General features: G+C 36.0%; 2 protein-coding genes and 1 long non-coding RNA gene across 3 annotated transcripts in view; 1 reads left to right on the forward strand and 2 right to left on the reverse strand.

The window, feature by feature from the left end:
• Positions 1-4,032: 4,032 nt before the first annotated feature.
• Positions 4,033-7,602, reverse strand: LOC105357096. The gene is made up of 3 exons (XR_002872785.1): positions 7,526-7,602; positions 5,888-5,978; positions 4,033-5,704 (listed from the first exon to the last, which is right to left on the reverse strand). It is a non-coding gene; the product is annotated as an uncharacterized LOC105357096 (long non-coding RNA).
• Positions 7,603-8,211: 609 nt separating this feature from the next.
• On the reverse strand, positions 8,212-9,344 carry LOC111946904 (paired box protein Pax-4-like). The gene is made up of 5 exons (XM_023952100.1): positions 9,225-9,344; positions 8,874-9,089; positions 8,718-8,790; positions 8,504-8,662; positions 8,212-8,273 (listed from the first exon to the last, which is right to left on the reverse strand). Exons 1-5 carry the CDS (start codon positions 9,342-9,344, stop codon positions 8,212-8,214), a joined length of 630 nt encoding a protein of 209 aa, XP_023807868.1.
• Positions 9,345-16,255: 6,911 nt separating this feature from the next.
• Positions 16,256-18,139, forward strand: part of snd1 (staphylococcal nuclease and tudor domain containing 1) — a 154,583-nt gene continuing 152,699 nt past the window's right edge. Inside the window, exon 1 of the mRNA XM_023952284.1 lies at positions 16,256-16,512. Within this exon, the coding sequence (XP_023808052.1) occupies positions 16,438-16,512 (75 nt within the window). The 5' untranslated portion in view covers positions 16,256-16,437. The remainder of the gene's footprint in view (positions 16,513-18,139) is intronic.

Here is an 18,139-nt window from a genome sequence, read left to right on the forward strand (position 1 = left end):
GTTAAAAGCTTCTACACTGAAAAACAAACCTAAAACAGGTTATAGTTTTGTGCTAATTCGTATTTTGGCAGGAAAGTCTTCATATTGCTTACAGAAGCAAATCCGCATTGATGATAAATGTTCCTGAGTGGCTGAAGCAGCAGAGGTCAACCATGCAAGCAGTCGGGAAGATAAATATTTAGCACGTCTTTAGAAACATTTGGATAACAAACTTGGACATTGGTCATTCAGATGGCTTACAGTCGGCCCTGGATGTGCCTTTCAGCGAGCTTTTAGTTGCTCAATAAAAGATAAGAAATGCTTGAAATGAAAGATTTGTATTTTTGTCAAGATATCACACACACACACAAACCCGTGGATGGATGGTTCTTCGGTATTAGCAGCACAGTTTACTCTTACAAAAAGCAATGAATATAAGGGTACAAAAGTGAGAGTTTTTGTTATAAATTTGTGGTCCCGACAAATTTAACAAAAATTTAAAAAACTAAATTATTTCCAAGTGTTCTTTCTTTTATTTTTTAAAGAAGGATAACAGAAGCTAAAACCTAAGGGGTGGGCAGTGCTACAGTATATCTCATAACTCAATAGCTTTTAAATCACTGATGGCTTTGCTTCTGAGTTGTTTGACTAAAAAGATCCACTTATTAAGTATGGATGATGGAAGCTTAGAACGGCCTTCGTTGCCTTTTTTTTGACGTTTTTGTTTCATTTTCTTTTTATAAAAACATCTAACATCACATGATGACGAGAAAAAAAGTTTATTTCTTGTGATAACAAACCCAACTCATTCTGTAACCATGTAGACGTCCTGGTCCCCTCATCTGGTCACTGATGTAGTTGACAACAACCGCAGGATCACTGAACTGCAGCCGCCTGCGCAGCTGCAGCTGGGCCAAGCTTCTCCTGAAATGACTGATTTGGAGGTTTTTTATCACCGTCAACATTCACCCAATCTGCGATTGAGCTAGGCTACGATTCAAGCAATCGAATATAAATGCATCAGTCCGGAACTTTCTCCCACAAACTGCTTTGTTTTGCCGCGGATTGTAGAAAAATAAAATACAAAGTACATTCTTCATCATTTCGCCATCATGAGATAACAAAATGTGTAATGTGTTATATCAAGATAGAAGTTGTCGTTATCGTGAGAAAACTGGCTGCAAGGATGGCCGTTCTCGGCTTCTGTGAAGATGAGATTGGCCTTCCTGGTCAAGAAAACGACTTATTGACTCATTATCACAAGATGACAACTGTTTTCTCACAAAAACAATATAAAATTACAAGTTTGTGCTTGTTAAGTCGAGATCACAACTTAATAATGGGTTACCTTGAGAAACAATTTTCCTTATATATCGCTTAAAGTTGGATTGCAGAACGGTGTAGTGGTTAGCACTCTCGCCACACCACAAGAAGGCCCTGGTTTAAATCCCAGCTGGATACTTCTGTGTGGAGTTGGCAAGTTCTTGTGCATACGTTGGTTTTTCTCCAGGCACTCTGGCTTCCACAGCCCAAAACATGCTGATCATGGGTCCAAATTGTCCTTAGTTCAGAATGTGTGGTTGTTTGGTCCTGCAACTGAGTGGCAAACCTATTCTGGGTGTACCACACCTTCACCCAACATTTTCTGGGATAGGCTCCAGCAACCCTATGACTCAGAAAAGCAGGTTAGGAAGATAAAAATCTTTTCAGATAAAGACGAAAGCTGTTTCTGACTGACAAACTTAACATTTAAACCCTAGTTAGACTAAAATAATCAATCATCATTTGATCAACATGCTTGCCATTTCAGCTCAATCTTCAATGAACTGCTCTGTTTTTTCCAAACGTGAAAAAATGTATTATGTGATATCATGAGAACAATAACCGTTTTCTTGAGATCACGGTTTAATTCCTTTTTTCTCAAGCTAACTATTGCTATCCAGTGTTAGTGAGTTATTGAGTCCTAATTTAAAGAAAATGAACTGAAAAATGGTTTCAGATATGGCTGTAGTCGCCTTCTGTTGTTGAAAAGCTTTGGCCCAACCAACTTTACAATCAACTCATTAAACTCTGTAGTTATGTTTCATGGCCGCTCCATATTTTACTTTAGAACAAAAATGAACACGCGTGGGTTTAGAAAGAATTCTCACTTGGAGAGTTTGATCGAGATAGTGGGTTTGTTTATGAAATTCATTTTGGCAGGTTTTTAAAGCTGATTGGATATGTACAGCAGCTCTGTCACAAATTAAGCCAAAAAATGTGACAGAGGCATTTAACTTCCCTTTGGCATCTTTACAAAAAAGCAGAAAAAGTTAACAGCTTCTCAGCAAACGAAACGCAGTGACTCAAAACACATTTCCTCGCCAAATGATGACATCGCAGGCGTCTAAACTTTCATCTAATCATAGTGAAAAATAAAACTTTTATCACAGTTGGCCATCAGTCACAGATCCCATTCTCGATTTGAGCGCATAGAAAAGATCTTTTAAAAAGTTTAATCAAGCAAACTCTGGAAAACCAAAAATGGAATGGGTGAATGCTTTTTTGCAGGTGAAAACGCAGATTCAGGGAGACAAAGAAAGAACTTAAAGTCCCACTCTGATCATCTTTTGATCGGTTGTAAAACTGTTCCCTCTTGTAACCCTTGTGCTATCCTAGGCACTTAAACATTGGGAGTTGGGTCATCTAGACCCACTAGACAGTGCGCTGAACCTTTTTCTTCAATGATTTGTGATCCTCACAGGTGTCCATGGATTACATGAAATCTTTCCACCTTTATCCACCTTTGTCACGGTAGGGAGAACACATCACTGGAAGGGTGGGGCCATCTAAGATAGCACAAGGGTAAATAATTATTTAATGATTATGTCCTTTTTAGCCAAAATGTTTTTTAAAAAATTGTCTCATTTTCAAGGACAAAAGTTTTTGCAGAGGGGCAGGACAAGACAGGAGTTCATCAAAATTTTGTCTCTGAGTTGTGGGTGGGACTGTTGGCAGGGAAGTAAGCCTCTGCTGATATCCCATCATCCTGAAGTTTACACTCTCTCCTGTCAGCCCTAGACAAGGAAAATGAAGACGTTACTGGATCTATTTGTCTGCAAGTGGATGCATCAGAACGGAGAGGAGTATAGGGAGAAATCAACTCGCCAAGTTCAGTTGCTGTGTCACAAAGGAGAGCTTCTTACCTTCCCCACGTTTCTGTTCAAACTATGATTTGCGAATTACAAAACAACAACAAAAAATGCAAGATTCTAATAAAGAAATGTGAAAATGTAACTTGCTAATAAAAAAGTAACAATGAAAACAAACCTTTCAGTTACCTTATACTAAACCTGGTGTAATGTAATGAAACAATAAATACTAAATCCGTCTTAAATTTAGCACATTTGTTTGACACTGTTAATGTAAACATACCGGTATGCAACAGGGATGCAATGATTTATTTTCCCACTTTTCTGTTTAATGGTAAATCATACAGTTCAATGTTTAATCGATGAATTATGGTGTCCCTAATTACCATATAGCAGGAATCTGGAAAAATGCAGAACAACAAAAGGTGGAAAATGTTGTACAACACATGGTGTTGGTGTATAGGACTGTTTATTAGTGGTATTATCAAGACTTGTTCTTCTCTTCTTTGTCATTTCTTTATTTTTTTATGGTCAGTTCCGGACAAGCAGCTGTTTAACCCTTGTGCTATCCTAGGCACTTTAACATTGGGAGTTGGGTCATCTAGACCCACTAGACAGTGCTCTGAACCTTTTTTCTTCAATGATTTGTGATCTTCACTGGTGTCCATGGATTACATGAAATCTTTCCACCTTTATCCACCTTTGTCATGGTAGGAAGAACACGTCAATGTTAGGGTGGAGTCATCTAAGATAACACAAGGGTTAACCAGCAACATGTTTTCCAGATGCAGAAGTTGTTGTTTTTCTAATCCTGTCCTAAGGTCCCTGTCTTGTTGGAGCTTTCCTTTTGCCTGTTTTATTGCACCTGATCATTTTTGTGACTGGAACAACAACAAAAACACAATTCAAATGTGCAACTTAGAATAAAAATGCACAAATAAACGTTTTTAACTTCTTTTAATTTATTTACTTGTGACTCAATTCTGAATGAACCTCTTATTTTTCACATGTATCACAACCCCAGGTCCACACACATACTAACAAACACTTGTGACCACTGAGCAGCCCCATTGAAGCAATTGGGGTCAAAAGCTTTGCACTTACGGGGTTAACAAGGGTGGAACAAACACTGCTAGGGATCTGTCCCACCCAGATTTGATCCTTCCACTACTGGAACAAGCAGATGTTCCCATCACTAACCGTCAGGCCACTATTGGTGGATGAGGTGGTGATCCTTCGACCTTTTTTCACCTCCGTGAACTCTCACGACACCAACCGAAACAAGCCGAGCCAGTTCTTTCAGCAGAGCCCACAGCATGCATGCTTCACATGGAGATGTCGTTTACCTATCTGACTTTATGGCGCTTTATTCCGACGAGGATCATTTTGCCAGTAGGCTGTTTCCTCCATGCTGACCGAGCTGCTTGCATTCTGATCCCAATCTTTGCTCCGGTGGCCAATTATCGCGAAACTTTGAGTCTAACTGCCTCTTCACTACAGTAAAGGGACATGAAGGAACTTAAAGCCTCTGCCCTGTTGCAGTCATAAAAAGTGATAGAAGTGCAGATATCAGATCGTGTTCTGATCTTTTGAAGCTGAATCTCCCCACTGGCTTTCCTGGAAAGAAGTCTTGGAAGGATGCCTGATCCTCCCGCTGCACCTCAACTAACAGCAGAGCTCTGGACTATAAAGGCGATAGCATCCGTAATTTATTTCCTGATAATCACAAACGACCTATGGAGCTAAAAAATACACTCATATCAATGTGATCAAGTCTCTATCCACAAACACGGTGACACATCAGGCTGTGGTCATCCTATGGAATTCTCTGATTTATCTTTTTTCATATTAACACTCAAGTACAGCTTGTACCCTCTAAAATCATGTACCTTTCAAGCAAATCTGGCATTTATTGCTTTAAACACTCTCTGATCTGAGAGAGTTTAATCACTGCAGAGTCACATCAATAAAACATCACAGCAAAGAAGAGGCTTATCTTCTTAGCTTCATTTGCTGCTTTGAAGTTTGAAGGTTTTATTCAGTTCATTTCATCATCTGTTTTGACTCATCAAACCCAGTAAATGGAAATGGTTGTGTTACTACTTTCTAATAATGCTCAATTGAACAAAGTAATGAAAGGATTTATAAAAACTGTCCTTTTCTTCTGAGACACAAAAAAGTCTTTGTCTCCCTCTACTGGTCACTTTTTGTCCCTGCAGTCTGGAGGTTGTGCTTCATTTATTGAGATTTTCTCAGAAAACATGCAGCTCTTGCACAGTTTATCAGCAAAATTAAACCAAAGTCTAACTTTTAGCCCATAAAGCAGTTTTGGTTCATGTCCTGAGTAAACCTAAACCTCTCACTTGTTTGAGAGGGACTCCAGAAAAAAGATGTTTCGTGCTGGCTCCAATACTGAGGTGCTGTCCGGGTAAACAAGGGAAGGACCGTCCTTGTATCTGTGTGATGGTAGGACGGCAAAAAGGTGGAGGCGTCTCTTTGGAGGTCCAGCTGAGCTTTGTGCAGGTTCTGACATACAATCTCACTAAGATGATTAGGAACTGAGGGACAGAGCAGAGCTCCAGAATCCTGCATTCCTGTGAACCAAATATATAAAAACAAAATTTTCCATTGCATTCAATACTATGCACTTATGCAAGTTAAAAGGTGATTTCATGACAAATCTGTTGGATTATAATTTGTTTTTACATACTTTTTCCAAATCTTCTGACAATAATACATGAAATCTGATTTCAGGTATATTTGATGCGGGATCTTACCTGTCTGTGCTGGAAGGAAGGAACTGTTTGGCTTACAAACAGTATTGTGGAAATGTTGGTTTTCACAGCTGATTTTTATCATCCCCGTAGCCTAAAAAACAACCCAAATATGTTAAAGAATGAACTTACTGTAGTTTTTTGCGTGGCCTGTATAAACTTTTAAGACTTTTGTGTTTCATGTCATTGCAATTAAATCTTTTTCTGCACTGTGGAAAAAAACTCACAGAAGCAGAATTGGAGTTTGTTACATTAAATCTAACATAATATGACCTTATTAAAGACACTGCAATAAAAATTGTTTTGGGGAGTTTTTAAAATGTTCTTGTGGCCTTTTTCTGATGATGGAGGATATATATTAAGACAATTTAGATAAAATTTAAGCATTTTCTTATTCAAATCTATGTGAATCAAGACCAGACAAAAAATGTCATATGAGAAAGACCTTTTTGTGACACTGAAAATACGCTGGGTGGACTACAAGCTCCCTGCTCCAAGCTCTCAGCAACAGGGAGGGGAAGGGGGGCGGGGTTTCTCCATGCAAAAACGTTATAATCATAATTAAAGTTCCCCTGGGATTGCTTTTTAAGTAGATCAGAAGATGATCGGAGTGGGACTTTAATTTGTGTTTTGTTGTTTATCATTTAGAAATTATGTTGATCTACCATCATACCCATACTCAAAAAGAGCTATTGCCATGTTAACTGTAATGTGTTTAGATTGCAAACATGAAATGTGAAGCCGTGCCACTTTGCATTGTGAGTGGTAATATTTTGTGGTTTTGTTCTGTTAAGAACATGAAGTGTTCAGTGCTCTGGCTGGTAAGGATTGTGTTGCTTTTGGCTGCTACTCTGTTTACAGTGTGGTTGTGATGTTTGGTTGTGTGGTTGTACTTTGCACTACAAATTCGTGGGTGCCAACACAACAGAATATTGGCAGTGATTGAACTGCCAATACTCTGTTGTTTGAGCTTGTTTATTAAAATAGACCATACATAATTTGGACTGAAAGCATTGGATTTTACTATTTTGTACCTCCTTTTTTTCTGACTGTTTAGGGACCGGATGGTGTACGAGGTCAGCACTAAAGTCTGCCTCGTAGAGAGATTCAAAGCAGTTCTTTGCACCTTAGCTAACTAACTCAATGGAGTTCTACTCTATCCTATTAGTGTATGTCCTGCCATGGCAGACATCACAAGTACTTCCTAAATCTAACCCCTTTCTGATTTTTAAATGTTAAAAATTCAACAAGAACATGATAAAAACACCAAAAATATTATTTTTATGGGAGTGGGTCTTTAAATTTATTACTTAAAAAGCACCTATTAAATGAAGTCGTTCTTACTTTAAAATTCCATTCGAGGAGACTCAAGCAGATCACTATAGGTCATATTTTATTTTGTTAAATGTACTTTTACAAATCTAGGACTCCTTGGTGATTATGTTACAGCAATGCCAAAAAACAATCATATATTTTATACACCAACATATTTACATTTTCCAACAAAAAAGTTTATTGTTATATTAACACATTTTATTTGGGTGTCTTTCATTTTACCGTGTTGAACCAGCAAGGGATTTTTTAGTGTAAGATAACAACATTAGGATATAAATATGAACATTAAATATAATCTTAGTGTACCTGCTGAGACGTGCAGCTGTGTGGCGCTGTCGAATTCAGAGACGAGGCGTTTCTTTCGCCTGGAAAGTCTGAAGCTGTACCAAAGAGATAAGAGATTTGAAAAAGATGGAATCATGGTTTGCTGAAGGGCTTTGCCACATGCATTATATGTCTGCATAAAGCCTCTATTCTTAACCTTCAGATGCACCCAAAATCATTTCCATCGCTTTTGAAAATATCAAATCGACTTATGTAACCTAAACCCAAAGCCAGATTTTATTTTCCTGCATAATTGTATCACTATGAAAATATGTTTGCTGTAGAAGAAGACATTTTCAAAGATTTGGAGATTCATTTGACTCCAAACTATCAATATTGACCCCCAATAGATGGAAAATATAATTTAAATAAATATATTCAAAGTTATAAAATGAATTAAAAAGGTATCCAAACCATCAAATTTCTATATATTATAGAAAAATTGGATCTTTGATTTTTAGGATCATTCTGTGCAAAACTCAATAAGGAGAATTACCTGAGTATGAATAATATTTTATTATGTCTATTAGTAATTGCTTGGCTATGATTTCATACATAAATAAAAATGCAGAAGTACAAAAAATACCATTTAGGAGAGGAAACAACAATATAGCAGGACAGCTGAGAATCTATCTGTGGATTTCATCTCAACAACAGGTAGCTCATACTTACATGGTGTGCTTTGCTTGACCTCCCGCCTCCATTTTGCTCTTCTGTTTGAGAACCAGACCTGTTAGAGACAAAGAAAACTAGTGTAGGAGGTGCAGGACAAATAGATGTGCACAAAAGCAGGAAAGAAAATCCTCCTGCCTTGATGGTCTCCTCAGAAAGTTTTATTTCAGTGGAAAGTTTCTCTCTGGTGTACAGATCGACGTAGTGTCTTTGTGCAAATTCTGTCACAGAAACAGAAAATCTTTTAATTGAAAATGAATAAGTTATGGCAGAATGACCCGTGCATACCTTGCTCAAGTGCTCTGCTCTGCTCTTGGGTGAAGGTGGTGCGGTTTCTGTGCTGCCCTCCTTTAGATTTCTGTTCAGAACAGCTTCTGTCCTGCTCTTTCACCTCTGCTTCTACCATGACATAAAAGCTGATGAGGCCAAGCTTTATTTTGAAATGTTCTGATGGAGAAAATGAAAGTCAATTGGAAATTTCAAAAGTCAGTGTTCAATTCACCATTGTTGAGCTCTATGATCAGCGCTCCATGTCCCATTTGGATCTTTCTTAAAACTCTGTTTATAGACGACACCTTGCAGAAAACAGTGCAAACTCGTTAGTGACCTGCTGCTGTTTTGCGCCATTGCTGAATATTTTTATTTTGGTAGAACTCACGCTTGGAACTTTGGCAGCTTTGCAAATTCGTGCCGCTGCAAGCCGCTTTCGGATCTCCCAGGCAAAGATGGTCGGGTTTTCATTCTTATAGCGCATGATTGTGGAGATGACGCCCGGCGTGAGGAGCCTCGGGCGGCTTCCTCCGATGGTCTTGGGCGCCACCCGTCCTGTGCGCCAAAAGCGGGTGAGAATCTTGCTGACGCACCCGCTGGAAACCTGTAGGTTCACAGTTGATCCATTTGCAGAAGTATTAATTATTTTATTCAAGTTGAATAATATACATTAAGGCGACTTTTAGCGTGAATAGTTCAGTTTGAACCCAAATGATTGCGCGTCCTTTTCTGCGCGTACCCGCAGGATCCTGGAGATCTGGCTGGGACGCACTCCTTCTGAGGCCAGCTCTATTATTTTCCTTCGCTTGGTTTCTGGAAGAGGTCTTCCGTTGAGAAACATCCCTCCAAGCTGGTTCATACTCTCAACACCTTATTATTATAAACCAGAGAGAGTTAGATGGATACGAAAATACAGTTACATTAAATTCCAAAAAGAATCGTCTTACATTCAGTATTACATTCCTACATTGAAATCTAAAATAAAAATCCATGCTCACCTTTATTCTTTAAATCAGCATCTTCTTCCCACATCTTGCTTCCACTTTAGAGGAAGTAAATCCAAGCAATTTCCACAGATAACATCAAAAATAGATAATATTAAACTTTTTTGGCACACACAAAAAAACGAGGATCAACCATGCGCACCTCTGCTGCCCAACAATGAACTGAACTCAATGCTTTAGCAGACATTTATAGGTCTGGGGAGCTGAAAATGACGTGCCCCGCGCTTTCCTCTAATGTCAACAAGGCTGAGGGGATGTGAACTTGACATCCATGCGTCTGTGGCAGAGGAAAACTAATACATTGACTTGTAATTGTTGCATTTTAGACAATTTCCATCATTTTTCAAAATTTGGTTCTATTTATTTATCATTTTACTTGGAAATTTAAAGTCATGGGGACTTGTATTTTCTTCAAATTTCAAATCTGATGTGCAATTTGAACAACGTTTGGTAAAATGTCAGTTTAATCATCTGTTAAATTAAACAGTTTATATGACTTCTGTTAATCATTTGGCTGATTTTACACGACCAGAATATAGAGAGCATTCGCAAAAAGACAAGTGTCCCAAAGTATGCTGCAAGCCTAAATAAAACAGCTTTTATTTAGAATTTGAGTTTTGCGCGTGTGCAGCAGCGAATCAAAACCACATGACTCAAGTTTGAGAGTAAAGAGTGGGCTATTCTTTTTGCGCAGCGCTTGCCCGTCTTATTCATAAAAAAAAAAGAACTTCAATGTGCCACATTAACGTTGTCCAACCTTTTATGTAAAAAGAACAACAACAAACACATAAAATATTGCATAGAATATAATCAAAGAGAATTTGAATGTGTGTCTCGGTCTGGGAGATGATGAGTCACGTGACTTGAGCATCCTTTCCCAGGTGAAGTGTCTCAGATTAAAACGCATCTCTTGTCTCCTTTCATAAAGCAAACATTTGGAAATCTGCTCCTCTGATGACTACCATATGGTAAAGTGCTTTTGATAAATCATAAATCCATCACCCAGTCTGTCTTTATCACGTTTTCTTTCAAAACGTGAACAAATAGACTGGTGCCTGGGCGCAAGAGGAGGGCCAATTGGAGGACCTCGTTTATCCAGAAGAGGGAGGCTAAAACAACCCTCACAGATGTTCCTTGGACTCCTGGTAGATAAAAATGCGCTGTAAACGTACAAAGGGAAATATTTGACGAGCAAATATTAGCCTATGTAAAACCCACGCGAGGCGCTCGTCTTTTGGCCTGTTTAATGACTAATTGGATATCATTAGTTAGGTCCACACACATACAAGTGCCAACGAAATAAAGGCTCAGATTTTAAAATGCCATATGGCTTACATTATACATTAACTATCTGCGAGAGGACAGATATACTCTGCGTACAGTCAGCCAGATTGCATGGAGTACAGCCATTTTTGGACACCATCATCTCCTTGCCAACCGACACAAAGGACAATTAAGGTTTAGCTTTTTTGTTTATTACCATGGAGCTCATATGTTCATTGATTTCTACTATTATTACACGCACAGTATGTGCCAAACCGCACTGATTGAAGCAGGTTCCTCGTGTTGTTTTTGAAGCGACGCGTTGCGTGTTTTGTGCGTAAATTTTAACTTTTTAACCAGAGTAAACGACGCTGGTTTAACAGTCTGTACTTCCATAGAACTAATGCACGCGTTAAAGTAATGTTCCATGACATTGTCTTGCGTTCAAATGACTTACAGGTGAGTTTGAATGTGTCCTAAATGGTAAGAAAATAGAACAAATTAGCTGCGTAAAAGGGTTGGCAAAACCTATCCAATGCGCACGGTGATGTCGGGTGCGCAACGACTTCGCGTGTGTGGAGTGTTTTCTTCAAACTGTTTCTGGAAAGCAAGTCAGTGTAGTGAATGCAGGAGCAGAAAGTCCGTCTGTGTTGTTTTATGTGAGTTTTGAACATGTTTTTGAATGGAATTTTTCATCGTTTGTTCCTGGATTTAATTCTCACGGTTTGAGAGACGCTACATCCTATATCATTCCCAGTTTGCATTCCCTGTTACCATTTAAATTGAGCCCCTTTCAGACGTACAAGTCTGTTTGCTCTACAAAATATGTTAAGTGGAGGAAATAGTTTTAAAACTGTAGATGTTTGTGTTTCTGAAACATATGGCCCAGGCTGCTGGACTACAGCCATGCATGATGAGCTTTTGCGCTAATTTCATTTTTTTATCCATCAGATTTGAGCTTTTTAAGTAATTGCAATGGCCCTCTGTAGTCATAGTGTTAACTATAGATTTGCAAGGAATTGTAAAGTATTGAATGAACAATTGTTTCCTTTTTTATTTTAACACAACTGTAGACAAAAGATTTTTGTTTGTTTGTTTGTTTGTTTGTTATAAGAAAGTATTACTTTCAAAGAAACAATTATGCCATTTACAAAAAGAACATACAGTGGATTCTAGAATTTTCCTCAGCATACAATACCATCCATGCTCTAAAAACAAACAGAAACTGTGCCATAAGGCATGACTTTACTTAGAACGTATTAAAGCACTATTTTGCATTAAATTAAAAAAATATTTCCTAAAAGGTCTGAAAGTATCATATATCCCTCTACAATAAAGACCAAATTCATCAAATAAGAAAAAAAAATAATACTCAGGAGGTGCAGAAGTGCAAAATAAATGCAGGACAACAGATAATATTAAAACAAAATATTTACAAATCTAGTTTTGCAAATCTGTTTTTACGGTTTTTCAAACTGTTTCAGAACTAAAAGGAAAATAAAATTAAATCAAAGAATAATTCAAGAAAATCAAAGCAAAATAAATATTGATTTGATATGTTTGAGGGTATAACTAATTACAAAATGTTAATGTACATATCCATATAAAGCAAAAGTTTCATTATCATTTCATTATATTATTGAACATCTCTTTTTCCAGCTCTGCAAATTGGGTGAAGCCACATATAAAGAAGCACACTTAAAAACGTACATAAAGGATGTTGATGTTCATGTATTTCGGATGAAGCAATCATCAAATAATTCTGTTTAAAATATCTTTAAAAAGTAAGCACATTAAACCTTGTAATATTATTTATTTATTTATTTATTTATTTATTTATTTATTTATTTATTTATTTATTTATTTATTTATTCATTCATTCATTCATTCATTTATTAAATTATTTAGTTATTTATTTATTATTTATTTTTAAAAGAAAAAATGTAAATGTTGACATTCTTCCTTTGTCTGTTGCACTCAAATTGATTCTTTAGTAAAGAATGATATAACCTGGTGCAGAAGCTCAATCCCAAGCTACTAAAAGGACTTGGATTTTATTTGGAGTTTCTAAGTATTCAAAAACATGTTCAACAAAATCATTTTAAGGTCATATTAACATATATACATACACACATATATATATATATATATATATATATATATATATATATATATATATATATATATATATATATATATATATATATATATATATATATATATATATATACAGATAGATGGTCCTCATCGATTATGATGGACGAACGACGATATATATATATATATAAACTGCGATGAAGACAAAAACAAAGTGAAGTTAAGTTTAATTAAATCACAAACTTTTCTGCAATATGTGTTTAACCTGATTTAACTGCATGCTCCTTTGATATGACCAAACCAGAATGCTTTTAAAAATGTAAAAAGAAAAAAAAGTCTGTACATCATTCGGCTAGCTCAAACAGAAGTCCTGTGTATTTTCTGCATTTTTCCTCTAAGTTAATATGTATAGTACACATGGGACGCACAAAAAAGCCAAATAAAATCCTGAAATACTATATGTTTTCACTTCTACCCCCTTCACTCCACCAACTTCAATGGAACCTCCTACTTTATCGTTTTTTTCTCTTCCATCCATTTTTTAGGGTTTGTTTTTGTTTTCAGTGAAAGTTAATCAGGGCGTCGAAGGTGACATAAAAACGTCACAGGGTACTATGTTTGGCCTGCAGATATTTAGAATAGATCACTAAAGGAACATTTTTTCCCTCTGAAACATCTGGGAGATGCTAAATAAAACTGACTAGCTGTATTTTGTGTGTCCACAATTTCAGCTTTAGCTTTATTGATGAAATTATGTAATTCTGCAGCATTATAGATCAGTGCCTGAAATTTAAAAAAAATAGGTAAATTTGTATCAAAAAGTATTGGAATCACTTTTTTAGAAGTGTTTTAAACGGTTGTCCAAGTGATTGACAACACTAACAAAGATTAAAGCAATCACAAAACAGATACTAGAAACCAAAAATGTAACTTTTTAATTATACTTTTTTTTAATGTATCTATTTTTTTGAAAAGCATTGTCCAACTGCAGTTGTGTTATAAGCAATTGTTGATAATGTTCTTTATTTAAATACAAAACTTTACCTGTATGAATTTAGTTCAATTGATGTCTAATCACAAAACAGCAGGAGCACCAAAGGATAGTTCTTGAAGATCTCAAACAGAACTGCAAAAATCGCAAATTTCAATTTCTGTTTTAACATTAACCATCCCTTTAAAATTGCAGATGGAAGAGAATCAATGCTTTTCTGTCACCATTTTTACTGTGGAGCAACATTTTCACAAAAAAAGCTAAAAATATATAAACCTTGAATATAAAAAGAAACTGAAATCACAAATCAGAAAATACATGATAGAAAGAAATTTGACATTTTGAAAAGCAACAACTAAAAAGATTGTCTTTTTTCAGTGGTTTTGTGATCTAATGTATGCCCTTTTTTATTTGCACATTCTTATGTGTGAAAAAGTAATTTATAGTATAACTTCAAATGAATCTGCACAAAATGGTTAAAAGTAATACACTGTTAGCACACAAGAGCACTGCTCTTGGCACATGAGTGCAATGTGACCATTCCATCCCATTATAAGGTGTATAGATTACATTAAAAAATATTTTTTAATGTAAAAACTCAAAGAGCGCATTCAACACTAAAGAGTTTTGTGTCACCCTTCATGATGTTAAATTATGGGGTAGTTTAAAAATCAAGCAATGTTGCAGTGCAATGAATGAATTTGGAAACATATATTAAAAGTTGCGGATGTTGTTTCACTGTCATTAGATGTAAACAAAAAAAACATTTTTTCTATTGGATTGCTGTTTACTTTAGTTCAAGTGAATAGTAGTTTAAGTGGTTTAAGTGAATTTGTTGTTCATTTAACCCTTGTGCTATTCTAGGCACTTTAACATTGGGTGTTGGGTCATCTAGACCCACTAGACAGCGCCCTGAACCTTTTTTCTTCAATGATTTGTGATCTTGACTGGTTTCCATGGATTACATGAAATCTTTCCACCTTTATCCACCTTTGTCATGGTATGGAGAACACATCAATGGTCATCTTGACCCATAGGATAGCAGAAAGGGATATATAGAATGCATGAGTAAAATGCATTTGAACAAAATAATAATAAGAGTCAGGCAGGTGACATTCTGAAAAACTTGTGGACTTAAAAATCTTGTTGTCTTTTTAACCTCATTTATTTTTTAAAGTACATGCTTCTGGATTTTTAATCATAAGCATTATTTATCATTAACCTTTTTTGTTTTTCTGCTTGGTTATATATTTGTTTTGCTTGTTGAATCTAATAACCCCAACAGAAATGTGGCTTAGCATTAATTACGACCTCAGAAAAAATGTATTTTTACATTTTATGATGTGTTGTTTTATATTAATTTTCAATTTATCTATTTATTTTTATTTTCACAAAACAACAAAAATAAAATATCTTGCCTAATATCTGTTACAAGGGAAATAAAAGACAATAGAAAGAAGAAGACTCATTTTCCTGCCCCCTTTACTTCTTTTGGATTTACGTGTATATTTAAATGATTTAAAAAGATTAAATAAAATAAAAATAATAAATAAAAGTTACTGAATCTAAGTATATTCATATATGTATATAATGTGGAATATGGTATGTAGGTACTTTTGTGGGTCACATCAAAGTATTCTGTTTGTAATAACCCAGTCACTTGCACTTTTGTCTTATTTTTAATTTTCTAAGTCTTACCTGGAATTAAGCAGCATGGTTCATTTATTGTATTTTTGAAGCAGTTCTTTTTAACAAGTTATTTGGTTTATTCAATTGATTATTTTCTTAGCTCCTTGAATTGAAACACATTTCTTTTGTTTATGTTCTGGATTTTGGCAAAGAGAAAAATCTCTCACCTGTTTAAACTATAAATACTTAGATTTAATTTTTTATTTTCTTTGTATAATGTGTAGCATACAATTCTAATGTGCTTTAGGTATTACTTTCAAAATTATTTAATCAACTAAATATTTAAGTTTCAGTAATTGACTGAATAATGGACTAGATGGATCTCTGTTATTACTTCTAGAATTATTTCTGATTGCCTTTTTTGCAGAATAATAATTGAACTGGTATGTTTTACATGTGCTTTCCAAAAATTATGTTAGATATGGAACAAACATGAGTTTTACAATAAGTGCAATGCTTGGTGTACAGTGCTTTCTCATTTTGTGAAGTCTTTGCCAATGCACGCAGTAATTTGTCTTTCCACAGTCAATGTTTTTTTTTTTTAATATACTGTTTTTAAAATTAGGGGGGAAATGTAGCCAGTTGGACAAGACAATTTCCAAGTTTAGCATTTCCCATGCGCGACAAATGCGTCTTGGACGACGGTAACAGTATGCTGACGTGTCGCACCATACGTCCCGGAAGCGTTTGTTTTAATTTGCCCACGCTTTACATTGGATTCATACCGTGAACCGGAAATACTCTTTGAAGAGTGTGTATGAATGGCAAAGTGTATTTCCGGTGTAACGTGTGTGTTGATCGGCACTCAGCCTTTTTCTTTTGGCTTCCAGTAGAACAGTCACTCACTTAAGAGTCCCCGTTCCCCTGCCTGATTTTCCTTCTAAGGTGTAACATCTGAACCAGCGGACATGGCATCTGTTTCGGCTCCAGCTCAAGCATCTCCTGCTTCGGCTGCTAATTTGCAAAGGGGAATTGTGAAAATGGTAGGACTTACACTACAGCATGTAAAATTGTGACAGCTAGTTAGCTCTGGTGGCTAATTAATAGTTCAAATAACAACACTTTGTTTCGTAACTTTGAACGAAAGCTAAGCTGACATTGCAAAAATAGTTTTTAGCTAAGTTGGAGTACTGTCACCAAACAAATAACAACTGTCAGCGTAATTAGGTTCACTTGATTGTGGGAGCATGCTGGCTAACGTTAGCCGGCTAAGTATTCAGAGTAAGCAGCCTCGACTCGAGCATTCGCTTTTGCGCTGGGTCACTTCTACAACATCTTTAAACATAACTGATATTAGTTTACATCAAAATTGTGCAGATTAGAAGTGGCTGTGTAAAAACAGAAAAACACTTTATTTAAAAATTGTTTTGACAAACTAAGTCGCTGAAAACTGAACTTTTAGCTAGCAGCTAGCCTCCCGTTAGCTGAGAACGTGAACATCTGTTAACCTTCAAATTCACAACTGATTCTATGAGAACTTCATGAATATTTATTAATGTAAACGCCTCTTACTTTGCAACTGAGTCGCTCCAAAAATGTTAAACTATATCACTTTCTTGGGGCTGACGGGAGGTTATTTAGGCGAAACACTGATTGAAACAGTGAGCGACAAGACGAGCGTGTAGTAAGTTTAGTCAGTTTTGTTTGAGCTCACTGGGGTTTATTGGCTGCTTTTGTCTCCCAAGTGTTCCATTTTAACTACCCCAACACAGGGCGAACTGCTAAAGTAGCAACAATTGACCCGAAAATGCCGATATTTGTTTAGTCGTTGAAGATTTTCATGTGGAGCTGGTCAGATCCAGACACTGGAAACTGACACGTAGCTACAACTCTCATGCCCCCTGTAATCTGTTCTGTAGTGTTGGTACTACTCATGTCCTCGTGGACTTTCTTTGGTGTACGTTTCCAATAAGTATTTAAATCCTAGTAAAGTTACAAAAAAAACAAAGAAAATTACAATCTTTCAGTGATTTTTTTTTTTTTTTTCTCCATGAATTTTTCTGGCTTTCAGCTTTTTTGAAATAAGTCTCTAAAGTTATTTTATTTTCTATGTAATGTAATACTTTTATTTTTTCACATAGTTTATTGAAATCATAATAATTAGTTTTGCTCACAAAAAGCTAAAAATGCAGTGACGAAATATATTTTTTAGTTCATTTTACAATTACGTAATTTGGAAAGTAGAGGGGCTTCTCTTACAAAACTTTAAAGATTTTTGAACACATTTGTTGATCCGTGTGAATTCAATAAATGTCAAATATCTTAAAGACCCAATCTGAGTAAAATGGTGTTTTTATTTTTTTTCACACGCTCTTTTGGCATAATGTTAGGTTGGGGTTGTAAGGGGCTATAAGCTTTCGGTTATGGGTGAGGGGAAAAGGGGGTGGCGTTGCTCCACGACAATTGCCCTGCCCACAGCTTGGTCTAATGAACTGCTGATGCTCTGCAGAAACTTTGTCCTAGAAAACGGCCCAGGTTGTTTGATTTTGGCTCAAAGCGGCATATTCATAATTAATAGAACACTGGAAACGCTTTTAAAAATAGATCAAAAGATGATCTGAGTTGGTCTTTAGGTAAGTTTATTTATACTCAACAGACACTTAAGTTTAT

The sequence above is a fragment of the Oryzias latipes genome, chromosome 23 (assembly GCF_002234675.1).
Source record: "Oryzias latipes chromosome 23, ASM223467v1".
Taxonomy (NCBI): Eukaryota; Metazoa; Chordata; class Actinopteri; order Beloniformes; family Adrianichthyidae; genus Oryzias; species Oryzias latipes.

Excerpts from the sequence above, each read along its gene's own strand:
- LOC111946904 (XM_023952100.1), bottom strand. The coding sequence starts at position 9,344 with ATGAACCAGCTTGGAGGGATGTTTCTCAACGGAAGACCTCTTCCAGAA. Across the intron at positions 9,090-9,224 it reads AGATCTCCAGGATCCTGCGG|GTTTCCAGCGGGTGCGTCAG; the intron begins GTACGCGCAGAA and ends GTGAACCTACAG. Across the intron at positions 8,663-8,717 it reads GATCATAGAGCTCAACAATG|AACATTTCAAAATAAAGCTT; the intron begins GTGAATTGAACA and ends TTTCTCCATCAG.